Source organism: Atractosteus spatula (assembly GCF_055471065.1).
Source record: "Atractosteus spatula isolate fAtrSpa1 chromosome 10 unlocalized genomic scaffold, fAtrSpa1.hap1 SUPER_10_unloc_1, whole genome shotgun sequence".
Taxonomy (NCBI): domain Eukaryota; kingdom Metazoa; phylum Chordata; class Actinopteri; order Semionotiformes; family Lepisosteidae; genus Atractosteus; species Atractosteus spatula.
Genome location: NW_028296612.1, coordinates 6051032 through 6077520, shown reverse-complemented (window position 1 = coordinate 6077520; position 26489 = coordinate 6051032). Strand labels below are relative to the sequence as shown.

The 26489-nt window shown below is 53.2% G+C and overlaps 1 protein-coding gene across 2 annotated transcripts; it reads right to left on the bottom strand.

The window, feature by feature from the left end:
• Positions 1–834: 834 nt before the first annotated feature.
• On the bottom strand, positions 835–15036 carry LOC148813637 (patr class I histocompatibility antigen, B-1 alpha chain-like). 2 transcript variants are annotated; one of them, XM_088908031.1, is made up of 8 exons: positions 14825–15036; positions 11646–11906; positions 4944–5219; positions 4550–4825; positions 4006–4116; positions 2595–2627; positions 2382–2423; positions 835–1965 (listed from the first exon to the last, which is right to left on the bottom strand). In XM_088908031.1, the coding sequence occupies exons 1-7, from the start codon at positions 14880–14882 to the stop codon at positions 2383–2385; spliced, it is 1056 nt and encodes a 351-aa protein (XP_088764157.1). In that variant the 5' UTR covers positions 14883–15036; the 3' UTR covers positions 835–1965; position 2382. The 2 variants fall into 2 exon arrangements, with proteins under 2 accessions (XP_088764157.1, XP_088764158.1); XM_088908032.1 differs by lacking the exon at positions 14825–15036 and adding an exon at positions 13232–13557.
• Positions 15037–26489: the final 11453 nt, after the last annotated feature.

The following is a 26489-nucleotide window of genomic DNA, read 5'->3' as shown; positions in this document are numbered from 1 at the left end:
TCATCCACAGCCTTGACCTCCAGACCACAGGGACACCCACCTCAGCCTCCATCTCTGTACTTATCAACCTCTTACTGTGGGCAAGAATTAAACTGAAAACTAGGCTTAGGGGCTCAGAAGGATTTAAACCCACAGCACTCAACGGAGGAGCACATAACCCTGAACTCACAAGACCTCACACAAAGATACACCCAACACCAGTATCTTTATCAACCTGACACTGCTGGTAAGACTTCAGTTAAAAGGAAAAAGGCTACGTGTTCTGCTGGACTTGAACCCACAGCGCCTAGAAGAGAAGTGTAAAACGAGGAGACCTGTGAAGTGAGGAGTAACCGGACTGATCTCCGATCGCGGCCCGTCCGGATACAAGCCTGCAGGGCGCCGCCATGACAGTCCGCAGCGCCCTGATGACGTCATCACCCGCCGCCCGCCTGGAGAGGCCGACACCGCTACTAAAAACGTGAAAATGTGTTTCTGCCAACTTCAAATGTAAAACTTCAAGTAAGCGGCAGGTATAAAACAAAATACAAGTTTTATTATTGCACTTTATTATTATTAATGACTGCAGTTTATATTATTATTATTGCTGTTGTTTTCAGGCCACAATGGAAAGTCTTGGGATACAGATACTGCCACTGTTGTCCCAGATATATTCCAGGGCTCAGTACTGAAGTGACTGGGAATATTCTCGGCTACGGAACACTATTAGTGTCCACAGGAAAAACTCTTACTTTTAAACGTAGTGTGATCACCATGCATCTCCCAGGTGGGGTTACTGTTTGTAGAATGATCACACGGAAGAACATACAGCACACACAGTTGACAAAGACAGGCTCAGGACAAACTCCTTTTATTGGTGTGAATATTTACATCAGGAGCTCATGCTCCTCACCTTCACCCCCTCCCAGAGCTAAACCACACCACGTTAAAAGCATTTAACTCACAAGCCCACCCTCCCCATACAGATCACCCAGAGCAGGAAAGACAGAAAAGCCATGAATTATAATTACAATCCTAATTACCTCCACAGACCCTCAGTCTCTCAGTGCAGCCTTGCTTCTTAAAACAAAATAGTGCAAATTCTTAAAAATGTATCATGTAAAATGCAGAATTCATAACATTAAAAAGATCATTAAAAAAACATCTGCCAATCTCTCACACAGGACACACCTCCAGGTGTCTCAGGGGTCACAACAGTCTTCCTCTCTGGTGTCCACAGTGAAGCGCACTGCAGGGACGCATGTGAACACAACCTGGAGTGGATTCGGTTTGACTCCAGTTCGCTGCTCAACTCTGCGTCTGAGCCGCGGTCTCAGGGCTGATGTGTGATGAAGACTGTAAAGTTTGCGTGTGTGTGTGAGTGAACAGACAGGAATACGGGCTGAGACCCTGTCCCCTCTGCTGACCCCCAGAACAGCCCAGGCAGCTCGGCCTGGAGACGACAGACCCCCAGCGGACCGGTCAGCACTGGGAGATCAAACCCTGCGGTCTGGTCTTCACTGAGACACTCCTGTGCAGACCAGGGCCTGCAGGAGGTGTTCACCTCCCCCCTGTGGGAGGCAGTGATACCTGAAAGGGTTAATATTCCTTCCACTGACCACCGGACACTGCGCCAGGGGACAGAGTCTCTCACGACAGATAAACCCTCAGGGATTCTCAGCAGCTCATCAAGCGAAACCGGAAGAGATATTTACAGGAGCAGCTACAGTCAAGGGAACGGAGACACCAGGCGGTTCGACCAGTGGTCACTGGATTGATCGATAGTAACGATGGTCTGAACTGAACTGGCGAGGGGAGAAGACCTCCTGGGACAGGGTGTGAGAGACAGCTCCCTCGTCTGCTGCTGTGAGTTGTGTAATAACAGGTAGAGAGTCAGGCGAAGTATCGGATTGAGTGATTGTGTGTGAGACAGACAGAACTGCTGCACCCCTCTGCGCAGGCGGACGTCAGCTCATGAGGTCTCTCCTGGGAACACAGAAACACAGCTGTGACACAGGGTTAGAGGAACAACTAACTGTACTGTGCACACAGACAGGAGAGGGGCCAGTCAGGCAGGGAGACAAGTGGAGATCACAGACAGGAGAAGGGCCAGTCAGACAGACAGGTGAGGGGCCAGTCAGACAGGGAGACAAGTGGAGATCACAGACAGGAGAGGGGCCAGTCAGGCAGGGAGACAAGTGGAGATCACAGACAGGAGAGGGGCCAGTCAGACAGGGACACAAGTGGAGATCACAGACAGGAGAGGGGCCAGTCAGACAGGGACACAAGTGGAGATCACAGACAGGAGAGGGGCCAGTCAGACAGACAGGAGAGGGGCCAGTCAGACAGGGACACAAGTGGAGATCACAGACAGGAGAGGGTGAGACAGTGACAGCTCTTACCTCAGGCGCTGGAGTTCGAAGCAGAATCACCTGGTTCCTTTCCTGGAAAAGCACAAGAACACGTCTGATCGATACCTGGGCTTGCAGTCTAAGCCCCTGAGTCAGTATATTCTCACAGAGATTGACAGAGAACTGACACACCAGCCTCACTACCGCAGACAGGTACTGGATACCTGTCACTGTCGCAGAAACTACACACTGTAACTGTCTCACCTGCTGCCTGTCTGTAGATGGGCTTCTGACCTCCTGTGGGTGAATAAGACACAGAATCAGTACATTCTCACCTCTGTCTGTACAGGGAACAATACAGATCTCACACACAGTAACCCAGACTCCTCTCTGTACAGAGGCGTAGTTCTGTAGAGTGAGCACCACAGTACCACACTTCATGAACACTGTGATCAATACAGGTGATGATCACTGAGATCAGTACAGTTCATGAACACTGTGATCAATACAGATCGTGAGCACTGTGGTCAATACAGGTGATGATCACTGATCGGTACAGATCATGAACACTGAGATCAGTACAGTAGATCACACATATAATGAACACTGAGATCAGTACAGTACAGATCACACACGATGAACACTGAGATCAGTACAGATCACACACGATGAATACTGAGATCAGTAGAGTACAGATCACACACGATGAACGCTGAGATCAGTACAGTACAGATCACACACATGAACACTGAGATCAGTACAGTACAGATCACACACATGATGAACACTGAGATCAGTACAGTACAGATCACACACATGATGAACGCTGAGATCAGTACAGATCACACACATGATGAACACTGAGATCAGTACAGTACAGATCACACACACTATGAACGCTGAGATCAGTACAGATCACACACATGATGAACGCTGAGATCAGTACAGTACAGATCACACACATGATGAGCACTGAGATCAGTACAGTACAGATCACACATGATGAACGTCGAGATCAGTACAGTACAGATCACACATGATGAACGCTGAGATCAGTACAGTACAGATCACACACATGATGAACACTGAGATCAGTACAGTACAGATCACACACATGATGAGCACTGAGATCAGTACAGTACAGATCACACACACTATGAACGCTGAGATCAGTACAGATCACACACATGATGAACACTGAGATCAGTACAGTACAGATCACACACACTATGAACGCTGAGATCAGTACAGATCACACACATGATGAACGCTGAGATCAGTACAGTACAGATCACACACATGATGAGCACTGAGATCAGTACAGTACAGATCACACATGATGAACGTCGAGATCAGTACAGTACAGATCACACATGATGAACGCTGAGATCAGTACAGTACAGATCACACACATGATGAACACTGAGATCAGTACAGTACAGATCACACACATGATGAGCACTGAGATCAGTACAGTACAGATCACACATGATGAACGCTGAGATCAGTACAGTACAGATCACACACACACATGATGAACACTGAGATCAGTACAGTACAGATCACACACATGATGAACACTGAGATCAGTACAGATCACACACACTATGAACGCTGAGATCAGTACAGTACAGATCACACACACAGTGACAGCGCTGACTCCTGTTATCCTCACCTGAGCTCTTCCTCCTGCGCACCAGGACCACAGCCACAGCAGCGATCACAGCCAGGGCCACAACAGCACAGACAGCGGCAATGATCGGCACCAGGCTGGAACTGGGGGGCTCTGCCATGGAGACACAGCCAGCTTGAGTCACTCTGACAGGTGTAGGACACACGCTGAGGCCACCCGAGCTGCTGGTGACCAGGAGTCTAACCAGTACTCCCACCGCACACAGCCCGCTGTCCCCAGTGTCTCTGTACCTCACACAGCCCGCTGTCCCCAGTGTCTCCACTAACCCCCCACCGCACACAGCCCGCTGTCCCCAGTGTCTCTGGACTGTACCCCACACGGCCCGCCGTCCCCAGTGTCTCTGGACTGTACCCCACACAGCCCACTGTCCCCAGTGTCTCTGGACTGTACCCCACACCCCTGAACACGCCTCCCTCCCTCTGTACCCCACGCCCCTGAACACGCCTCCCTCCCTCTGTACTCCACGCCCCTGAACACGCCTCCCTCCCTCTGTACCCCACGCCCCTGAACACCCCCTCTCTCTCACCCCAGTGCTGGACGATAGTCTTTTCCAGGCTCTTGTGATCCACATGGCAGGAGTACTTTTCCTCCTCTCCTGCTCTCACTCTCAGGCTCTTCCTGACCTGGAAGCTCCCGTCTCCATTGGGAACCACCTCCCCACTGTCCACATCCTCCTGCAGGTCCTGTCCGTCTCTCCGCCAGGACACCGTCACGTCTTTGGGGAAGAAGCCGGTGGCCAGGCAGGTGAGCTCAGTACCCCCCAATCTGGAGTCCTTGTGAGACACAGACACCTGGGGGCGCTCTGGAGAGAGAGAGAGAGAGAGGGGGGGGGGGGGGGGTCAGAGACTGCAGGCAGCTCTCCAACACTGACCCCCACCCTGACAGTCAGCACTGAGGAAGAGGAAGAGCAGACACTGTACCTGTCCTCAGCAGGGTCTCCCGCCCGTAGTCCACGTACTTCCTCAGCCACTCGATACAGGTGTTCTCCAGGTAGGCCTTCAGCCTCTGATTTTCAGCTGTGAGAGGGTCCCACTTCAGCTTAGTGGTCATGCCCCTCTGGTTGGCCGCAGTCCAGGTCAGGGTGCTCATGTCCAGGCTGATGTAATCTGCCCCATCGTAGCCGTACTGCCAGAACCCCCGAGTGGTGCCGTCGTCGTCCAGCTCACAGCCGTACATGTTCTGCCACGTGTGGACTCCTGCAGGACACAGCGGCACACCCTCAGGACACACTGCAGCTCCGCCTGCTTCTGCTGCTCGAACCCGGGGCCGCCAGCACACACTCACTACAGCTTCCCTGAGCGACCCGGGACTCTCATCAGATCAGGCAGGGCTGCGCTGCGGACTACAATATCACAACACCCTGCACACAGTCCACACGCTGTCTCTCTCCAGCGGGACAACCTCTCCCTGTCCCTCACAGTCCACACGCTGTCTCTCTCCAGCGGGACAACCTCTCCCTGTCCCTCACAGTCCACACGCTGTCTCTCTCCAGCGGGACAACCTCTCCCTGTCCCTCACAGTCCACACGCTGTCTCTCTCCAGCGGGACAACCTCTCCCTGTCCCTCACAGTCCACAGGCTGTCTCTCTCCAGCGGGACAACCTCTCCCTGTCCCTTCACAGTCCACAGGCTGTCTCTCTCCAGCGGGACAACCTCTCCCTGTCCCTTCACAGTCCACACGCGGTCTCTCTCCAGCGGGACAACCTCTCCCTGTCCCTTCACAGTCCACACGCTGTCTCTCTCCAGCGGGACAACCTCTCCCTGTCCCTTCACAGTCCACACGCTGTCTCTCTCCAGCGGGACAACCTCTCCCTGTCCCTTCACAGTCCACACGCTGTCTCTCTCCAGCGGGACAACCTCTCCCTGTCCCTTCACAGTCCACACGCTGTCTCTCTCCAGCGGGACAACCTCTCCCTGTCCCTTCACAGTCCACACGCTGTCTCTCTCCAGCGGGAAAACCTCTCCCTGTCCCTTCACAGTCCACACGCTGTCTCTCTCCAGCGGGACAACCTCTCCCTGTCCCTTCACAGTCCACACGCGGTCTCTCTCCAGCGGGACAACCTCTCCCTCTCCCTTCACAGTCCACACGCTGTCTCTCTCCAGCGGGACAACCTCTCCCTGTCCCTTCACAGTCCACACGCTGTCTCTCTCCAGCGGGACAACCTCTCCCTGTCCCCTCACAGTCCACACGCTGTCTCTCTCCAGCGGGACAACCTCTCCCTGTCCCTTCACAGCCTGCGCGCGCCGACCCAGCTCCCTGCTCCTACTGCTTCAACACCCAGTCAATTAACACTGAGGCCAGCCCACACCATCCCATCTCCTACATCTCCAAACCACTCAGTCTAATATCACCAGAACAAGACGTTTAACTGTCAATATTTTATATGTGTGAATTTAAATGACTGTCAATGCAGTTATTTTATTTTCCAAGTATATAAATGTCCACAGATTGTTTTAATGTGTGTAATGGTGTACGGTACTTGATGACAATGTGTGTTTAGAGGTGTAGAGGGACTCCTGTTATTCTCTCCCAGTGTTGGATCAGTGCAGCTCTGCTCTGTAACTCTTCAGCAGCCCTGGACGCGTCTCTCAGGTCCCTCCTGTCCCTGCCACAGTCTCTGTCCCAGCGAGTCACCTGGAAGAGCAGATCTCTGTCCTTCCTGATCCCCCTAGAGCTGGTCACAGCCTCACAGAGACACGGAGCTGTGTGCTCTCTCTGGAGTCAGAGTACGACCTCTCTTCTCCTGACACTGCTGCTGCATGACACCAGATCACTGAGAGGGCCGAGTCTCACCCACACTGGAGAGATCCGAGCACACAGAGACTAGACTTGTGTCCTGCTGTGTGTGTGTCTCTATCTACTGCTGATATCACAGCCCAGAGCCTGGGACAGCTCTTACTCCTGTCCTGAGAGATCTGAGCACTCAGCCCTGCTCAAGAGAACAGACTGCTGTCCTGCTGTGTGTGTGTGTGTGTGTGTCTCTATCTACTCTGATATCACAGCCCAGAGCCTGGGACAGCCCTTACTCCTGTCCTGAGAGATCTGAGCTCACAGTCCTGCTCAAGAGAACAGACTGCTGTCCTGCTGTGTGTGTGTGTCTCTATCTACTCTGATATCACAGCCCAGAGCCTGGGACAGCCCTTACTCCTGTCCTGAGAGATCTGAGCACTGAGCCCTGCTCAAGAGAACAGACTGCTGTCCTGCTGTGTGTGTGTGTGTGTGTCTCCTGAGAGATCTGAGCACTCAGCCCTGCTCAAGAGAACAGACTGCTGTCCTGCTGTGTGTGTGTGTGTGTGTCTCTATCTACTCTGATATCACAGCCCAGAGCCTGGGACAGCCCTTACTCCTGTCCTGAGAGATCTGAGCACTCAGCCCTGCTCAAGAGAACAGACTGCTGTCCTGCTGTGTGTGTGTGTCTCTATCTACTCTGATATCACAGCCCAGAGCCTGGGACAGCCCTTACTCCTGTCCTGAGAGATCTGAGCTCACAGTCCTGCTCAAGAGAACAGACTGCTGTCCTGCTGTGTGTGTGTGTCTCTATCTACTCTGATATCACAGCCCAGAGCCTGGGACAGCCCTTACTCCTGTCCTGAGAGATCTGAGCACTGAGCCCTGCTCAAGAGAACAGACTGCTGTCCTGCTGTGTGTGTGTGTGTGTGTGTCTCTATCTACTCTGATATCACAGCCCAGAGCCTGGGACAGCCCTTACTCCTGTCCTGAGAGATCTGAGCACTCAGCCCTGCTCAAGAGAACAGACTGCTGTCCTGCTGTGTGTGTGTGTGTGTGTGTGTCTCTATCTACTCTGATATCACAGCCCAGAGCCTGGGACAGCCCTTACTCCTGTCCTGAGAGATCTGAGCACTGAGCCCTGCTCAAGAGAACAGACTGCTGTCCTGCTGTGTGTGTGTGTGTGTGTCTCCTGAGAGATCTGAGCACTCAGCCCTGCTCAAGAGAACAGACTGCTGTCCTGCTGTGTGTGTGTGTGTGTCTCTATCTACTCTGATATCACAGCCCAGAGCCTGGGACAGCCCTTACTCCTGTCCTGAGAGATCTGAGCACTCAGCCCTGCTCAAGAGAACAGACTGCTGTCCTGCTGTGTGTGTGTGTGTGTCTCTATCTACTCTGATATCACAGCCCAGAGCCTGGGACAGCCCTTACTCCTGTCCTGAGAGATCTGAGCTCACAGTCCTGCTCAAGAGAACAGACTGCTGTCCTGCTGTGTGTGTGTGTCTCTATCTACTCTGATATCACAGCCCAGAGCCTGGGACAGCCCTTACTCCTGTCCTGAGAGATCTGAGCACTGAGCCCTGCTCAAGAGAACAGACTGCTGTCCTGCTGTGTGTGTGTGTGTGTGTCTCCTGAGAGATCTGAGCACTCAGCCCTGCTCAAGAGAACAGACTGCTGTCCTGCTGTGTGTGTGTGTGTGTGTGTCTCTATCTACTCTGATATCACAGCCCAGAGCCTGGGACAGCCCTTACTCCTGTCCTGAGAGATCTGAGCACTCAGCCCTGCTCAAGAGAACAGACTGCTGTCCTGCTGTGTGTGTGTGTCTCTATCTACTCTGATATCACAGCCCAGAGCCTGGGACAGCCCTTACTCCTGTCCTGAGAGATCTGAGCTCACAGTCCTGCTCAAGAGAACAGACTGCTGTCCTGCTGTGTGTGTGTGTCTCTATCTACTCTGATATCACAGCCCAGAGCCTGGGACAGCCCTTACTCCTGTCCTGAGAGATCTGAGCACTGAGCCCTGCTCAAGAGAACAGACTGCTGTCCTGCTGTGTGTGTGTGTCTCTATCTACTCTGATATCACAGCCCAGAGCCTGGGACAGCCCTTACTCCTGTCCTGAGAGATCTGAGCACTGAGCCCTGCTCAAGAGAACAGACTGCTGTCCTGCTGTGTGTGTGTGTGTCTCCTGAGAGATCTGAGCACTCAGCCCTGCTCAAGAGAACAGACTGCTGTCCTGCTGTGTGTGTGTGTGTGTGTCTCTATCTACTCTGATATCACAGCCCAGAGCCTGGGACAGCCCTTACTCCTGTCCTGAGAGATCTGAGCACTCAGCCCTGCTCAAGAGAACAGACTGCTGTCCTGCTGTGTGTGTGTGTGTGTGTCTCTATCTACTCTGATATCACAGCCCAGAGCCTGGGACAGCCCTTACTCCTGTCCTGAGAGATCTGAGCTCACAGTCCTGCTCAAGAGAACAGACTGCTGTCCTGCTGTGTGTGTGTGTCTCTATCTACTCTGATATCACAGCCCAGAGCCTGGGACAGCCCTTACTCCTGTCCTGAGAGATCTGAGCACTGAGCCCTGCTCAAGAGAACAGACTGCTGTCCTGCTGTGTGTGTGTGTGTCTCCTGAGAGATCTGAGCACTCAGCCCTGCTCAAGAGAACAGACTGCTGTCCTGCTGTGTGTGTGTGTGTGTGTGTCTCTATCTACTCTGATATCACAGCCCAGAGCCTGGGACAGCCCTTACTCCTGTCCTGAGAGATCTGAGCTCACAGTCCTGCTCAAGAGAACAGACTGCTGTCCTGCTGTGTGTGTGTGTCTCTATCTACTCTGATATCACAGCCCAGAGCCTGGGACAGCCCTTACTCCTGTCCTGAGAGATCTGAGCTCACAGTCCTGCTCAAGAGAACAGACTGCTGTCCTGCTGTGTGTGTGTGTCTCTATCTACTCTGATATCACAGCCCAGAGCCTGGGACAGCCCTTACTCCTGTCCTGAGAGATCTGAGCACTGAGCCCTGCTCAAGAGAACAGACTGCTGTCCTGCTGTGTGTGTGTGTGTGTGTGTGTCTCTATCTACTCTGATATCACAGCCCAGAGCCTGGGACAGCCCTTACTCCTGTCCTGAGAGATCTGAGCTCACAGTCCTGCTCAAGAGAACAGACTGCTGTCCTGCTGTGTGTGTGTGTCTCTATCTACTCTGATATCACAGCCCAGAGCCTGGGACAGCCCTTACTCCTGTCCTGAGAGATCTGAGCACTCACCCCTGCTCAAGAGAACAGACTGCTGTGTTATCTGTATCTAGTTTGTGTGAAAGCAGGTCAGAAGAGTTCCAGCTCACACACACACACAGAGATCACTGAGAACAGAGTCTCCTGGTCTGTATTCATGTGATCACTCTCATCACTGACTGAACAGCACAGTGTGGGGTCATGAACTGCACAGCATTTACAAACCTGTTTAATTTACTGGGCAGGAAGACTCCTCCTACAGGGGATTTCATCTGTAAAGTCCCCCCAGGAATGTGAAAATACACAGATTAAACAAGGCAAGAACTGCGACGCCCTGTTCACCACGAGAGGGCCCTAACACTGCCAAGACAGCCCCCTCTCCTTCCTCCTCCTCCTCCGTGCGCGTCTCTCATCACCTCTCACCCCTTCCCTTCCTTCGCCCTAGAGCACACATCAGCTCCCTCTCTCACTCACTTCCCACCATCGGTCTCGAGCCCCAGCTCCCTCTCCCTATTCGAGCGACTGCACCCCGGCTCTCGAGGCATCGCCACACGGGTTCAACTCCATGGTGCTGCTGGAGTTCTGTATGGTTGAGCCAATTAAATCCAGCATGTCTTCCACTCGTGGGTGGCATTAGGAGCTGGTATATTTCTGACAGAAACAGTTCTCATCGGCCGTGCCCATGGCTGTTGTGAAGATAGAAGTCTAGGGCTGCAGAAAGCACGTGTATAGTGCTGCAGCGCAGTGAGTAGAGTGCTCTGGGCTGACTGTGATTTAACGCACACCCCTCCCGGTGTTAATCCACGAGACAGAGGGGCGCGGTGTGGTCATCCCTCTCCCTGCTGTGAATAACCCAGGACAGTGACCCTCGAGGTGTGACACCCAGCAGCCGGGAGAGGCTCGCCCAAGACATGGGACAAGGGAGGGGCCAGTGTGGGGGACCCCTGATCGAAATCAAGGGGTTACGGGACCCCACAGACACCCACACAGCCTCACGGACTGCAGGAGTGACAGATCAGGACACCAGCATCCTGAAACTGGGAGAGGAACCCGGATCAGTTCTTAATGGAGTTTCGGTAAGAGAGAGCAGGAGATCTGACTCTGTGTCGAGCACAGAGCCGACACACACGCCTCTGGAGCCACAGGATGGCACTGTGCCCTGACACTGTGCCCTGACACCCCTGGTCTCAGGCGCTGTGTTGCTCTCAGACTGGCCTGCCCCAGGAACGAGAGCCAAGTCTGATCCGAGGCCCTGAGATACACTCCTGACTGCCAGAGAGGGACCCCAGAGCGCCGATACCTTCTGTTACAGGACCCACAGAGAGTATCCCTCTCCTCAGGGACTCCGAGAGGCTGAATCGCAGCCAGTCAGACAGCCAGGTTAAGGGCTCTGACCTGATACAGCGAGCCCTTGCTGAACATCAACTCCACAGAGAGGGGGAGGAGATGTGTTATTGTGATAACGCCCCCAATGTGACGTAGTGATTCCTCACCCCTGACAGTGAGCCGACACCGAACACCCTCAGTACACCTCAGTCAGAGCCCAGTGATGAACTCCCCAGCTGACGTCGAATAACACCCACCGAGAGGTGCTGGAAAACATCGATCTACAGCACCCGAGAGGCCGTCGTCAGCGTGAGACTGAAAAGAAAAGGGCTGTTTGTACTCACCTGCAGACTGGTTGAAACGCTGTGGCAGGTCAACTACAGCTACTTTGAAAACCGGCTGAGTACCAACAGCAATCTGAGTCTCTCTGTCCCAGTAGTCCTTGTCCACTTTCTTCTCTATCCACTCCGTCTTGGGAACCGCCTTCTGGCTGTCGCTGTCATAGCGGATAAACTCCTGCCTGTCCACCAAGCCCACAGCGGTGAACTCGGGGAACCCCCTGACCCCACCGACCCCGGTGAAAAAGTTGCGCAGGGAGTGGGTGACTGGAAACACACAGACAGAGAGACAGCAGTCACAAAGAGCACCCCGAGTCCGGGTCTGCGCGTTTCTCCCCGCTGCGCACAGACCCTCAACCTCTCTCCGTTCCACTGCAGGTAAACATGGACTGCAGAGACAACGTGTTTCTCCTCAAAGCTGCACAGCACTCCCGTCTTATTCCATGTCTTTGGGACGCGTCTTGCGACATCGGTGTGGTCTCTGCGCCTCTCTTTAGAGCCGATCTGAGAGGTGGCGGTTTTTATCGGCCCTCTGGCCCTGCGGCCCTGCGCACTCGGGTCAGTTTTCAGCGCCCCTACAGTATGAGTATGCTCCCGGCTGGCGAGCGGCGCGGACTCCACGCCGCCTCCTGGCGGACACAAACAGTACTACACCACACACCCATCCAGCACAACGCGCAGGTCCGCAACAGTAACCAGTCTTGGAGTGTTTATCTCTTAAGTTGCATAGGTGCTTTCTTTGAATTTTATTGGAAAATCGGTGTTCAGAAAAACTGTTTTTGAAGACAGCATACTACAGTCACTAAAGATGGATCCCTAAGAAGTATTTTGACTCGGATAGTCAAACTTGCTGAAAGAGATGGTGTGATTTGTATCTCCTCTTCCTTAAGTAGCCCTTATAATGATACAATGACTTACCATGTGAATTATGTGCTTTAACATGTACTTTTCTACGTGAGGTATTTAGAAAATGATTACGATGTACATGCATTTTTTTCCAGTTGTATAAAAGGATAAAACAGGTGTTTCGCTGGGATACAGAATTCCCACTGCATGGTTCCAGGCTTCATCGAGCTGATGCGGAATATGTAGATGTGAAAAGGGGCTGAAATTCACGTGGTGTGAAGGAATAAATTGTAAGGTAGTCTTTAAGAGACTTACAGCCCTGGAAACATTAGGCTCTTGTCTGCTTATTTACATATGTAACCAAATAGAAATTCACGGCAATTTCATACGTAGTCAGTGGGGTGTTTGATGATCTAATTAATCAACAATAATCAACAATACCAACAGAGGAGGCCGTGGAAGGCGGTATTAAGAAGAGCAGAGGGGTGAGGAACAGAGCCAGTTCAGTAAAGGCTCTTCTGAAGAAGAGGGTTCTGAGTCTGGATCTGAAGGAGTTTAGAGCATCTATACAATATATATACAATATAAAATACACGTAAAACAACGAGAGATGAAAACGCGAAAAAAAATGTTGCCGAGAAATGTTTCTTCCTTAAACTTGGCTGAAACCATTAAAGCGAAGAGCAGCACGAAGAGAAACGTTTCCACTCGCGAAAGCAAAAACACCGATAAAAACAGACCCTTACCAGCCCAGGACGAGTGCGCACAGCACAGGGCGAGCAGCAACAGCGGCAGCATGTCCGCGGGTGGGAAGTATCGATAACTAATACTTATTTAATGATCGTCTCGCTCAGTCACGGCGCCCGTCCGCTCGAGACGATCCCAGGGTCTGACTGTGCGCGAGAACCGCGGTGCGGGACGAGGGGGTGACCCGCGTGCTACACGCCCCCCCCCCCCCCCAAAAAAAACAACAAATCCTGCAAAATGAGCTGATAGGCTTCCGCGAGCGTACCGGCCAATCGCCCGCGCGGCGTCACGGGGCTCCGGGTGAAACTGGGTCCCGCACGTCTGCGGACCGAAACCGAAAGTCTTGCCGGCTTCTGACCCGGGCGTGATCGGCGGATCTCAGAGAGAGACCTCCCAGCGTGTACGGTGTGCGATGAGATAACAGCAATAAAAAATACTATCTTCCAAAAAAAAAAACACTGATTGTGTTAAATACTGTAGCAGCCGTGTCTCTCCGTCTGCCCCACCTGAATAACCTGGGCGCTAGAGTCAAGAGGACGGGGCTCGGCTCACACAGTCTCTGCCCGGCCCCTCCAGCTGTCCGTTCTATACAGCGGGTATAGAGACAGGGCCGAGCCTCAGCTGTGTCCAGCGAGGTCTGTACAGTGCAGTACAGGTACAGTGGGTATGTAAACATCAGGTGAACTGGCTCAGAGTCACAGGTAAACTGGATCAGAGACTCAGGTGAACTGGATCAGAGTCACAGATAAACTGGCCCAGAGTCACAGGTAAACTGGATCAGAGATTCAGGTAAACTGGCCCAGAGGACGCAGGGAACCGGGAGCGGCTGCGTGGAAAATAACTTAAAAAAAAAGGTTTTATGTAAAAACCAGACGTGTACAAAAAAGGAGACAGAATATTAAAATAGACACTTCACAGCCAGGAAAATTATAACAGCTGGACAATTCTAAAAGCTGAAAATGGTACTTTTTTATATATCGCCATTGTAGGTTTTGCGTTTTGATTCCTTACATTTCTAGGAGAATTTAAATAAAAGAGTAATTCGCCCTTAAAAGCGCGAATGGAGGGAGCGGTATTGGAGCATTCACTTCTGGGGATGAAGTATTTCGCCACAATAATTAACAGATGAACGATAAAAACCGCATCCTTCATCCAAATCGGATCTAAGAAAATATAAAATAATATCAAAATCTTTTTTTTTTCTAAAAAAACAAACAAACGACTTCTCCGAGGAGAGACGTTCCCGAAGCCGAAAGACCTGTGATCCGAGGTTTTCAAACTGCGCCAGTGAGACCAGAGGAGCTGCCGTCGGGATTAAACACGACACTCAACTCGGGGTGTTCTTCGGTCAAAATACATTTTAAAAAAAACAACAACACAACCAATTCCATCTTTTAACAAACCGAATCCCTCCTTCCCATTATGTTCCGGTTATAAACCCGGTTTCAGTAAAAGTGCATTTCTAGCTGGGCACCACAAACGCATTGACTGACTGCTTGGCTCTAATAGCGCGCATTTTACCGTTTTGTCAGCCGATTAACAACCAGTAACGGAGAAAACACGAGTAATCAATTCATCGATGTTCATCTCACCCGCAGAGCCGGGCTGGCCCACGCAGAGCGCCACGGCCAGAGCGAGATATCTCCACATCTCGGCGGATTTGTCCTCGGGAAGCTCGCAGGGGTAGAGACCACGCACTCGGATCTTCTCAACTGAAGGACTGCCGGCGCGGCTCGGAGATTTCACGGCCGCGGACACGAGTGAATATTGTGATTGGTGCCGCCCAGCCAATCGAGAGCGGCGCAGCGCGACTCCGGGCAGACGGCGGAGACCCAGGTTAGGAACGGAAACCGAAAGTGACGGGACAGCAGAAACACCGTCCTGATGCAGTCTCACTGAACACCGCGTTCACCTGAGGTCCAACTGTACACTGCCTATAGCTTAACCATCAAGGACAATGGAAGAAACTGGACACCAGTCCAACACAGGACACCAGCCCCCACAGGACACCAGACCCTCTACTGGACACCAGTCCAACACTGGACACCAGCCCCTCTACTGGACACGAGTTCAACACTGGACACCAGCCCCCACTGGACACCAGTCCAACACTGGACACCAGCCCCCACAGGACACCAGCCCAACACTGGACACCAGCCCCCTCACTGGACACCAATCCAACACAGGACACCAGCCTCTCACTGGACACCAGCCCCTCACAGGACACCAGTCCAACACAGGACACCAGCCCCCACTGGACCCCAGTCCAACACAGAACACCAGCCCCTTACTGGACACCAGCCCCTCACTGGACACCGGTTCACCACTGGACACCAGCCCCCACTGGACACACAGACTCACACACTGACACACAGACACACAGACACACACACTCACACACCAGGGCCAGTTTTCCCAGGAGCCCATTAACCCAGCAGCCTGTCCGCAGGCCAGGGGCGTCCAGCCTGCTCCCAGGGGGATTTCCGGGCCCTGTTCAAAGCTCCAGCACCCCCAGAGTGGAACACAACCGGTACTGAGCCCGTTTCCCTCGCTGGGGCCTGAGCTGGACCACAGGTGCCCACCAGGCGGATGAAGGGTCAGGGCCTGACCGGACCGTGCTCCGCGTGCGGCCCCTCGGTCCGTGACGCGGCAGGGAGACAGCGGCGCTGTGAGAGAGCGCAGCCTGAACACCTCTACCCTGTTCAGTCACACCACACACACAGAGACGGGGCAGGAGTTTCACCGGCTCTGTTGATTCCTGCAGACCTGGAACTCTTCCTGCTGTGTCCCTGTGTGTATCGTCGGACACACAGGGACATCACGTTAAGAGCATAAGAATGAGGCCTGTTTGGTATCAGCAGGGAATCGGCTTCAATCACAGGGCTGGGCAGCCTGTTCCCCACCCCCACCCCCCTCTGTGTACAGAAGAGCCTCCTGTCCTGACTGGAGGAGCTCACCCAGCTGTGTGTGGAGAGAAGCCAGGGTATCGGCTTCAACCACAGGGCTGGGCAGCCTGTTCCCCACCCCCACCCCCCCCTCTGTGTACAGAAGAGCATCTTGTTTTAGGTTTGAAATGCCCTTCCTTGTAGTTTCCACTCCTATTCCCCTGTTCAGATTTCACTGTCAGTTCTGAAGAAGGAGGCTGGGTTGACTGTCAGTCAACTCGTTTGAGAATTTCAAATCAGGTCCCCACATAGTCTTCATTTTCAAATTTGCAGTACAGCCCAGTGAGATGAGGGTAAAAACACAGTACAACCCAGTGAGACCAGGGTAAAAACACAGTACAGCGCAGTACAGCCCAGTGAGATGAGGGTAGAAACACAGTATAGCCCAGTGAGATGAGGGTAAAAACACAGTACAACCCAGTGAGACCAGGGTAAAAACACAGTACAGCGCAGTACAGCCCAGTGAGATGAGGGTAGAAACACAGTATAGCCCAGTGAGATGAGGGTAAAAACACAGTACAACCCAGTGAGACCAGGGTAAAAACACAGTACAGCGCAGTACAGCCCAGTGAGATGAGGGTAGAAACACAGTATAGCCCAGTGAGATGAGGGTAAAAACACAGTACAACCCAGTGAGACCAGGGTAAAAACACAGTACAGCGCAGCACAGCCCAGTGAGATGAGGGTAGAAACACAGTATAGCCCAGTGAGATGAGGGTAAAAACACAGTACAGTACAGTAGAGCCCAGTGAGGTGAGGGTAAAAACACAGTAGAGCCCAGTGAGATCAGGGCAAAAGCACAGTAGAGCCCGGTGAGATCAGGGTAAAAACAGTATGGTACAGTAGAGCCCAGTGAGATCAGGGTAAAAACACAGTAGAGCCCAGTGAGATGAGGGTAAAAACACAGTACAGTACAGTAGAGCCCAGTGAGATCAGGGTAGAAACACAGTACAGTACAGTAGAGCCCAGTGAGATGAGGGTAGAAACACAGTACGGTACAGTATAGCCCAGTGAGGTGAGGGTAGAAACACAGTACAGCCCAGTGAGATGAGGGTAGAAACACAGTACAGCACAGGAACACCATACAGAGGTGTGCTGTGCTGCGTGTGCTGTGAGAGATCACCAGCTCCTCTGCTCTGGACACAGATCCCGGAGCGCGTGAGTCTCCTGGCGTGGTGTCGTCACCAAAGGGTGACGCGCTGGGAGTCTGGTGTTTACCGGCCGCCCCAGCAGAAAGCCCCTGGCGCCGTGCCTCGCTCACACCCCCTGCAGGAGGAGCGGGGCTCTCTCTCTCTCTCTCTCCCCCTCTCTCTCTCCCTCTCTCTCTCTCTCCCTCTCTCTCTCTCCGGGCTGCCATCTCGCGCACAGACAGCTCGCACACGACTCACACAAGATGGCGGCCCGCCCAGAGACCAGCTCGCTGTCCGGGCACGAGAGTCACTGGTACAGGTCCAGTGTCACAGGTACCGGGTCAGAGTCACTGGTACAGGTCCAGTGTCACAGGTACCGGGTCAGAGTCACAGGTACAGATCCAGAGTCACAGGTACAGGTCCAGAGTCACAGGTAAACTGGGTCAGAGTCACATGTACCGGGTCAGAGTCACAGGTAAACTGGGTCAGAGTCACAGCTACCGGGTCAGAGTCACAGGTACCGGGTCAGACACACAGGTACAGGTCCAGAGTCACAAGTACCGGGTCAGACACACAGGTACAGGTCCAGAGTCACAGGTACCAGGTCAGAGACTCAGGTAAACTGGGTCACAGGTTCTGGGTCAGAGACTCAGGTAAACCAGGTCACACGTTCTGAGTCAGAGACGAATGTAAACCGGGTCAGAGAGTGGGGTTCTGGGTCAGGTAGTGGGGTTCTGGGTCAGAGACTGGGGATCTGGGTCAGACACACAGGTAAACTGGGTCAGAGACTGGGGTTCTGGGTCAGAGAGTGGGGTCCTGGGTCAGAGACATGGGTAATCTGGGTCAGAGACTGGGGTTCTGGGTCAGAGAGTGGGGTCCTGGGTCAGAGGCTGGGGTCCTGGGTCAGAGACATGGGTAATATGGGTCAGAGACTGGGGTTCTGGGTCAGAGAGTGGGGTCCTGGGTCAGACACACAGGTAATCTGGGTCAGACTGGGGTTCTGGGTCAGAGAGTGGGGTTCTGGGTCAGAGACATGGGTAAACTGGATCAGACTGGGGTTCTGGGTCAGAGGCTGGGGTCCTGGGTCAGAGACATGGGTAAACTGGATCAGAGACTGGGGTTCTGGGTCAGAGACTGGGGTTCTGGGTCAGAGACATGGGTAAACTGGGTCAGAGAGTGGGGTTCTGGCCCAGTGTGACGCTCCTGTGAAGAAAGCTTCAGGTTTCAGTTCGATACAGGGGAGCACACCAACAGTTCGGGGGTTTTGACAATCAGAGACTGGCCCGCACAGAGATTCCCCATCTCTCATTGCCAACGGCTCTGTGAAAGTCCCCAGCATGAAAACAACAGACAGGACACAGCCGCTGAGACAGCGTCCCTCTGTGTGTGTGTGTGAAAGTCCCCAGCATGAAAACAACAGACAGGACACACCCACTGAGAGAGCGTCCCTCTGTGCGTCTGTGTGTCACTGTGTGTGTGTACGAGTGTGTGTGTGTGTATGAGAGTGTGTTTGCATGCCAGTGTGCCAGGCTCACTCTGCGTCAGTGGGGGGGTTGAGCTGTTCAAGCCTGTGTATTGTGTGTGTTTATGAGTGTGTGAGTATTGTGTGTGTGTACGAGTGTGTGTGTATTGTGTGTGTGTGTATTGTGTGTTTGAGCGTGTGTGTTGTCTGTATTTACGAGCGTGTGTGTATTGTGTGTGTGTATTGTGTGTGTGTATGAGCGTGTGTGTTGTCTGTATTTACAAGCGTGTGTATTGTGTATGTGTATTGTGCGTGTGTGTACAGTTGCGTGCCTCAGTGCTGGGAAGTCCCTGACGTTTTTTACTTTTGGTTTTCAGTCCTGTTCTGCTGTGGCTGAGTCAGGCTTCTGAGAAACCAGCTGACTCCTGGGTCTGTCTGAGCCTGAGCCAGGACACCCATCAGCCCCACTGTCAGACTGAACCGCCCTGTCCTGACTGGAGCAGCTCAGCCAGCTTGTTCCCCACCCCCACCCCCCTCTGTGTACAGAAGAGCCTCCTGTCCTGACTGGAGCAGCTCATCCAGCCTGTTCCCCACCCCCACCCCTCTCTGTGTACAGTAGAGCCTCCTGTCCTGACTGGAGGAGCTCACCCAGCTGTGTCTGGAGAGAAGCCAGGGTATCGGCTTCAACAGCAGGGCTGGGCAGCCTGTTCCCCACCCCCACCCCCCTCTGTGTACAGCAGAGCCTCCTGTCCTGACTGGAGGAGCTCACCCAGCTGTGTCTGGAGAGAAGCCAGGGTATCGGCTTCAACCACAGGGCTGGGCAGCTTGTTCCCCACCCCCACCCCCCTCTGTGTACAGAAGAGCCTCCTGTCCTGACTGGAGGAGCTCACCCAGCTGTGTCTGGAGAGAAGCCGGGGTATCGGCTTCAACCACAGGGCTGGGCAGCTTGTTCCCCACCCCCGCCCCCCTCTGTGTACAGAAGAGCCTCCTGTCCTGACTGACACACGCACGCCTGGTACCTGGTGCTTTCGGGGAGACTCAAGGTCGCCGAACCTGGATCCGGGGCCGCCGCCTCGCCCCCAGACTGAGCCGCTCCACGCGTGTGTCGAGTCTCTGTGTGGAATAACCACCCCACCCCCCCGCGCTGCTCGGCGCCGCTGGGAGCCGCGTGGCTCGGCTGCCCCCTGGTGGCGCCCGGCGGGACCTGCACCCCCTCCGGCTGCAGGCAAGAACACCCCCTCTTCTGAGCACAAGGGCACCCCCTCTTCTGAGTGCAAGAACACCCCCTCTTCTGAGCACAAGGGCACCCCCTCTTCTGAGTGCAAGAACACCCCCTCTTCTGAGCACAAGAACACCCCTCTTCTGAGTGCAAGGGCACCCCCTCTTCTGAGTGCAAGAACACCCCCTCTTCTGAGCACAAGAACACCCCTTCTTCTGAGTGCAAGGGCACCCCCTCTTCTGAGTGCAAGGGCACCCCCTCTTCTAGAGCACAAGGGCACCCCATCTTCCTGACTGCTGTCGAACCTGCAACACCAGGAGCGCCTGTACTTGTACCTGCAGCACCTGTACCTGTACCTGTAGCTCCTTCTGGATGTCCTCGCCTGTAATCCAGGACTCCGGTCCGGGCGGGTCCGGGCGGGTCCGGGCGGGTCCAGAGAGCCCCGAGCAGGCGCTCCGTCATCGATCAGTCGATCAGCCTTGTGATCGACAGCGCGCCCTCGCCGAGGCCGGGCCGAGGGCGACATCTAGCGGCGCGGCGGCGGCCCTGCAGGCGCCCTCGCTCGGCCGAGAGATCAGCTCCGTGAAGCGGCCCCTACAAACAGCACAATCCATTAACACAACGATCCCACAGCACAACAACCATTAACACAATAATCCCACAGCACAACAATCCATTAGTACAATAATCCATTAACACAACGATCCCACAGCACGACAACCATTAACACAACGATCCCACAGCACAACAATCCCACAGCACAACAACCATTAACACAATAATCCCACAGCACAACAATCCATTAGTACAATAATCCATTAACACAATGATCCCACAGCACAACAACCATTAACACAACGATCCCACAGCACAACAACCATTAACACAATAATCCCACAGCACAACAATCCATTAGTACAATAATCCATTAACACAACGATCCCACAGCACAACAACCATTAACACAACGATCCCACAGCACAACAATCCCACAGCACAACAACCATTAACACAACAATCCCACAGCACAACAACCATTAACACAACGATCCCACAGCACAACAATCCCACAGCACAACAACCATTAACACAATAATCCCACAGCACAACAACCATTAACACAACAATCCCACAGCACAACAATCCCACAGCACGACAACCATTAACACAACGATCCCACAGCACAACAACCATTAACACAACAATCCCACAGCACAACAATCCCACAGCACAACAACCATTAACACAACAATCCCACAGCACAACAATCCATTAACACAACGATCCCACAGCACAACAACCATTAACACAACAATCCCACAGCACAACAATCCCACAGCACAACAATCCATTAGTACAATAATCCATTAACACAATGATCCCACAGCACAACAACCATTAACACAATAATCCCACAGCACAACAATCCCACAGCACAACAACCATTAACACAACAATCCCACAGCACAACAACCATTAACACAATAATCCCACAGCACAACAACCCATTAGTACAATAATCCATTAACACAATGATCCCACAGCACAACAACCATTAACACAACAATCCCACAGCACAACAACCATTAACACAATAATCCCACAGCACAACAATCCCACAGCACAACAACCATTAACACAACAATCCCACAGCACAACAACCATTAACACAATAATCCAACAGCACAACAATCCCACAGCACAACAACCATTAACACAATAATCCCGCAGCACAACAATCATTAACACAATAATCCAGAATTAACACAGCAATCCATTAGTACATTAATACAATAGTACAACAATCCATTAACACACTAGGGTTACAATATGACCGAGACTGGACCAGTGATCTCTGGACTGTAGGGGTGCAGTGTGACAGACTGGACCAGTGATCTCTGGACTGTAGGGGTACAGTGTGACCCAGACTGGACTGGAGGGGTACAGTGTGACCCAGACTGGACCAGTGATCTCTGGACTGTAGGGGTGCAGTGTGACAGACTGGACCAGTGATCTCTGGACTGTAGGGGTACAGTGTGACCCAGACTGGACTGGAGGGGTACAGTGTGACCCAGACTGGACCAGTGATCTCTGGACTGTAGGGGTACAGTGTGACCCAGACTGGACCAGTGATCTCTGGACTGTGGGGGTACAGTGTGACCCAGACTGGACTGTAAGGGTACAGTGTGACAGACTGGACCAGCGATCTCTGGACTGTAGGGGTACAGTGTGACCCAGACTGGACCAGTGATCTCTGGACTGTGGGGGTACAGTGTGACAGACTGGACCAGGGATCTCTGGACTGTAGGGGTACAGTGTGACCCAGACTGGACCAGTGATCACTGGACTGGAGGGGTACAGTGTGACCCAGACTGGACCAGTGATCTGTGGACTGGAGGGGTACAGTGTGACCCAGACTGGACTGCAGGGGTACAGTGTGACCCAGACTGGACCAGTGATCTCTGGACTGGAGGGGTACAGTGTGACCCAGACTGGACTGGAGGGGTGCAGTGTGACCCAGATTGGACCAGTGATCTCTGGACTGGAGGGGTACAGTGTGACCCAGACTGGACCAGCGATCTCTGGACTGTGGGGGTACAGTGTGACCCAGACTGGACCAGTGATCTCTGGACTGGAGGGGTACAGTGTGACCCAGACTGGACCACCGATCTCTGGACTGTAGGGGTACAGTGTGACCCAGACTGGACTGTAGGGGTACAGTGTGACCCAGACTGGACCAGTGATCTCTGGACTGTAGGGGTACAGTGTGACCCAGACTGGACTGGAGGGGTACAGTGTGACAGACTGGACCAGTGATCTCTGGACTGTAGGGGTACAGTGTGACCCACACTGGACCGTCGATCTCTGGACTGTAGGGGTACAGTGTGACCCAGACTGGACCGGCGATCTCTGGACTGTAGGGGTACAGTGTGACCCACACTGGACTGTCGATCTCTGGACTGTAGGGGTACAGTGTGACCCAGACTGGACCAGCGATCTCTGGACTGTAGGGGTACAGCGTGACCCAGACTGGACCAGTGATCTCTGGACTGGAGGGGTACAGTGTGACCCAGACTGGACTGGAGGGGTACAGTGTGACCCAGACTGGACCACCGATCTCTGGACTGGAGGGGTACAGTGTGACCCAGACTGGACTGTAGGGGTACAGTGTGACCCAGACTGGACCAGTGATCTCTGGACTGTAGGGGTACAGTGTGACCCACACTGGACCGTCGATCTCTGGACTGTGGGGGTACAGCGTGACCCATACTGGACCGGCGATCTCTGGACTGTAGGGGTACAGCGTGACAGACTGGACCGGTGATCTCTGGTGTTAGACTGTGTTCCCCACCCCCACCCCCCTCTGTGTACAGAAGAGCCTCCTGTCCTGACTGGAGGAGCTCACCCAGCTGTGTCTGGAGAGAAGCCAGGGTATCGGCTTCAACCACAGGGCTGGGCAGCTTGTTCCCCACCCCCACCCCCCTCTGTGTACAGTAGAGCCTCCTGTCCTGACTGGAGGAGCTCATCCAGCTTGTTCCCCGCCCCCACCCCTCTCTGTGTACAGTACAGCCTGCTGCTCACATTTTGTAAACACTGTTCCAGCCCTGCGGGCGAGGAGTTCTCAGAGCCTTACACGCTGTCTGCGCACTGACTGCAGCTCAGGCGCGTATTGCCGGAGAGGGGGGTGTCGGTCCGTGAGTGGGTGTGGGTACGGGTGCCGTCCCGTGTCAGCCAGCCTGCGCCGTGCGCGCCGGGGCGGCCGCCATGCTGCTTCGCACACGGCCGACGGGGGAAGAACACGGGTGGGGTTGAGAGATCGCCGGCCGCTCCGTGGAATTAACACGCGGGGTCGCAGGACAAAAAAAAAACACAAAACAACCAAACATCTATGTTTTTTTTTTTCCTCTTCCATCTGTGGCGCACTTTTTTGTTGTGTTTTTTTTTTCCTCCATTTCCCTTCGCCTCGCCAAATCCGGGCAGCGTCACGTCACGTGGCGTGGGGAGGGCCGACGAGGCGTGTGACGTGTTCGGGATTCAAGATGTCCGGAGAGAGCGGAGGATTACAAAACAAAACAATAATAATAATAATAATAATAAACCACAGTGGCAGCGAGGTGCATTTCTCGATCTAGAGAGGCGCGGCCGCGTGTCTGGCCCGAATCTTCTCGCGTGGATCTGCCACGTTTGGCAGCGTGTGGCGAGCGGCCAACAGTTGCTGGGACAGTCAAAGCGGAGGGCTTCCTGGCCGGTGTGGTTTTTTTTCCCTCCTCTCCTTCTCCCCCACCGTGGGCCGTGACCATGTGATGCCCGTGTCTGCTCCCCCCACCCCACCCCACCCACGCCGGCCCGCGGAGCTGGCGAGGGGAGGGTGCAGTCGGACATGTTGGCTGAAAAAATGGCTGAGGAAAAACGTGGCGACGAGGAAGAAGCGCCACCTCGGATTTTTTTCCCCACTTTTTAATTTTCTTTTGAAGAAGGGGAAAACAAAGATCTGGATGGATCTCCGCCAGCGGGGGGGGGAAGAGGAGAGACTCCGTCGTGTTTTTTTTTCTTTTTAATATTCACGGCACAAAAGAAGATTAAAAAAAAGTTTTGTTCTTTTCAAGGAAGTGGATGGGATTTTTGTAAAAGCCTTTTTTTTTATTTGGGGTGGGATGGGGGGGGGAGATGGGACCCCGTTTTTTTACGTGCATGGATTATCTGACAGCTTATATTTTAATGTTTTTCTGTGCGTTTTGCGGGCGGTGACATTGCAGGCTCGGCGTGTAACCTTGTGGAGGGGAGGGGGATGGGTTATTAGGGATTTGGGCCCGACTTCACCCTTTGACTTAAAAAAAAACATGTTTTTCCATTTGTTTTATTTTTTTTTTAAACTGGCATGTGAAGTAGCGTTGATGTCGTCAAGTTGGGAGTTGCAGCATTGAATTATTGAATTAGAAATAAGGAACTGATATCGAGGGTGTTAAAATGAAGGGCTTTTTCTGCACAGCTTGCTAAGCTTTGGGAGTGAAATTGGTTTTTTTTTTTAAAGTGCGTTTTTGAAACAGTGTGAGAAGTTACTCGCAGTTTGGATTAATTCTGCTTTATCTCGACACGATACAGGCCTGGCCGAGGGCGTGGGGCCTAGTCACGCCACAGACTCGCCCCCCCCCCCCACCCACCCCAGGCGTGGGTTTTGGACGGATTTCGGGACTCACCCGTGGAAATGGCGGAGTTTTCTTCTCGAAAGCTGCTCTCACTTTTCGTTTCGGACCTTGCCCGGCCTTGTTTGTCGTGGTTTCTGGGTGGTATTTCCCCGGTTTTGGGGGGTCGCCCGAGTGAGAAGCGCTGTGTCATGGTGGCTCCTGCCTTCTCAAGTGTCTGTGCTGGTGAGGTGAAGAGTTTATTTTCGGGGTCAGGAGGGAGATATGTTTTGTTTGTTTTTTTCTTAAAAAAAAAACAACAACAGCACGTTTGACCAAAAAAAAAAAGATTGGACGAGGTTGGCTGATTGAAGACCGGTGTCGTGTTGAGCTGGTTTGTGATTGAAAGGGTCTCGTTGTGTCACTGGTGTGTGTGCGTGTGTGGGGTTGGCAGGGCCTCAGGTCTCCAAATTGATCTGTTTTTGGTGAAATTTAACAAACTGTGCGGGGGAAAAAAAGTCCCCCCGGGCGCAGCATCGGGTCCTGTTTGCTTCTAGAGAAGGTTGCAAGTCGTGTTTTATTGATTTATACGGCGGTGTGTGCCGACCCTAGCCAGTAGCAGGAGTTTTGACACTCCGCTTTCCTCTAAATGGCAGTAAAATAGGTTACAGCGGGTTTTAAAGCCGAGATGTAACCGGTGTACGTTTGTATTTCGAATTAATTTCCCGCTAACGTGTCGTTATTTGAGGCCGAAGTGGCTGTGCTCGGGCTGTGGCGGTTTATACGTGTGAATCCGGGTTTGAGGGGGGTCTTACTGTGCGCAGGTTATTATTATTTCGAGATTCTGTCTTTTATTATCTGAGGTTTCCGTCGGTTTCTGGATGTTTGGTGTGTGTGTGGGGGGGGGGTCGAGTTATTTTGAATCGTAACGTCTGTCAGGGCGGGAGAGGGACCATTGGTGTCATTTGGCTGCCAAGTGGAGCCTGAGAGGCGATTTTGGCCACGTTTCCCGACACCCAGGGGTTGGTTTGTCGCTCTGTGTCGTGGGAAACGGGTGTTTCAGCGGCGTTTTGGTGGCTTTTTGCGGCGTTTTTCGCGGGGCCGGGGAGTGTTTTAAAATGGCGCCTCTCCGGCTGCCGGAGGAAAAAAGGACGAAAAACTGCGGAGAACAAAAAAACGCTTCTCGAGACCCGGGGAGCTGCGTGGAAAGGCGTCCGTCTGAGACGCGTGACCAGCTCAGCCAGCCAATGGCCGGGCTCCAGCCTGCGCGCGGGGGACCCGCCGACCAATCGGCGCCGCTCCTGGGCCCCGGCTGACGTAACTCGACCGTTTCTGGCCGGCGGTGGGCGGGGAGCGGCGGGGGGCGTGCGCTTTTTCG

Coding starts and splice junctions, on each gene's coding strand:
- LOC148813637 (XM_088908031.1), bottom strand. CDS start 14,882: ATGTGGAGATATCTCGCTCTGGCCGTGGCGCTCTGCGTGGGCCAGCCC. Junction 11,907..14,824: donor GGGCCAGCCCGGCTCTGCGG/GTGAGATGAACA, acceptor GTGTGTTTCCAG/TCACCCACTCCCTGCGCAAC. Junction 2,628..4,005: donor GCGCAGGAGGAAGAGCTCAG/GTGAGGATAACA, acceptor ATTCACCCACAG/GAGGTCAGAAGCCCATCTAC.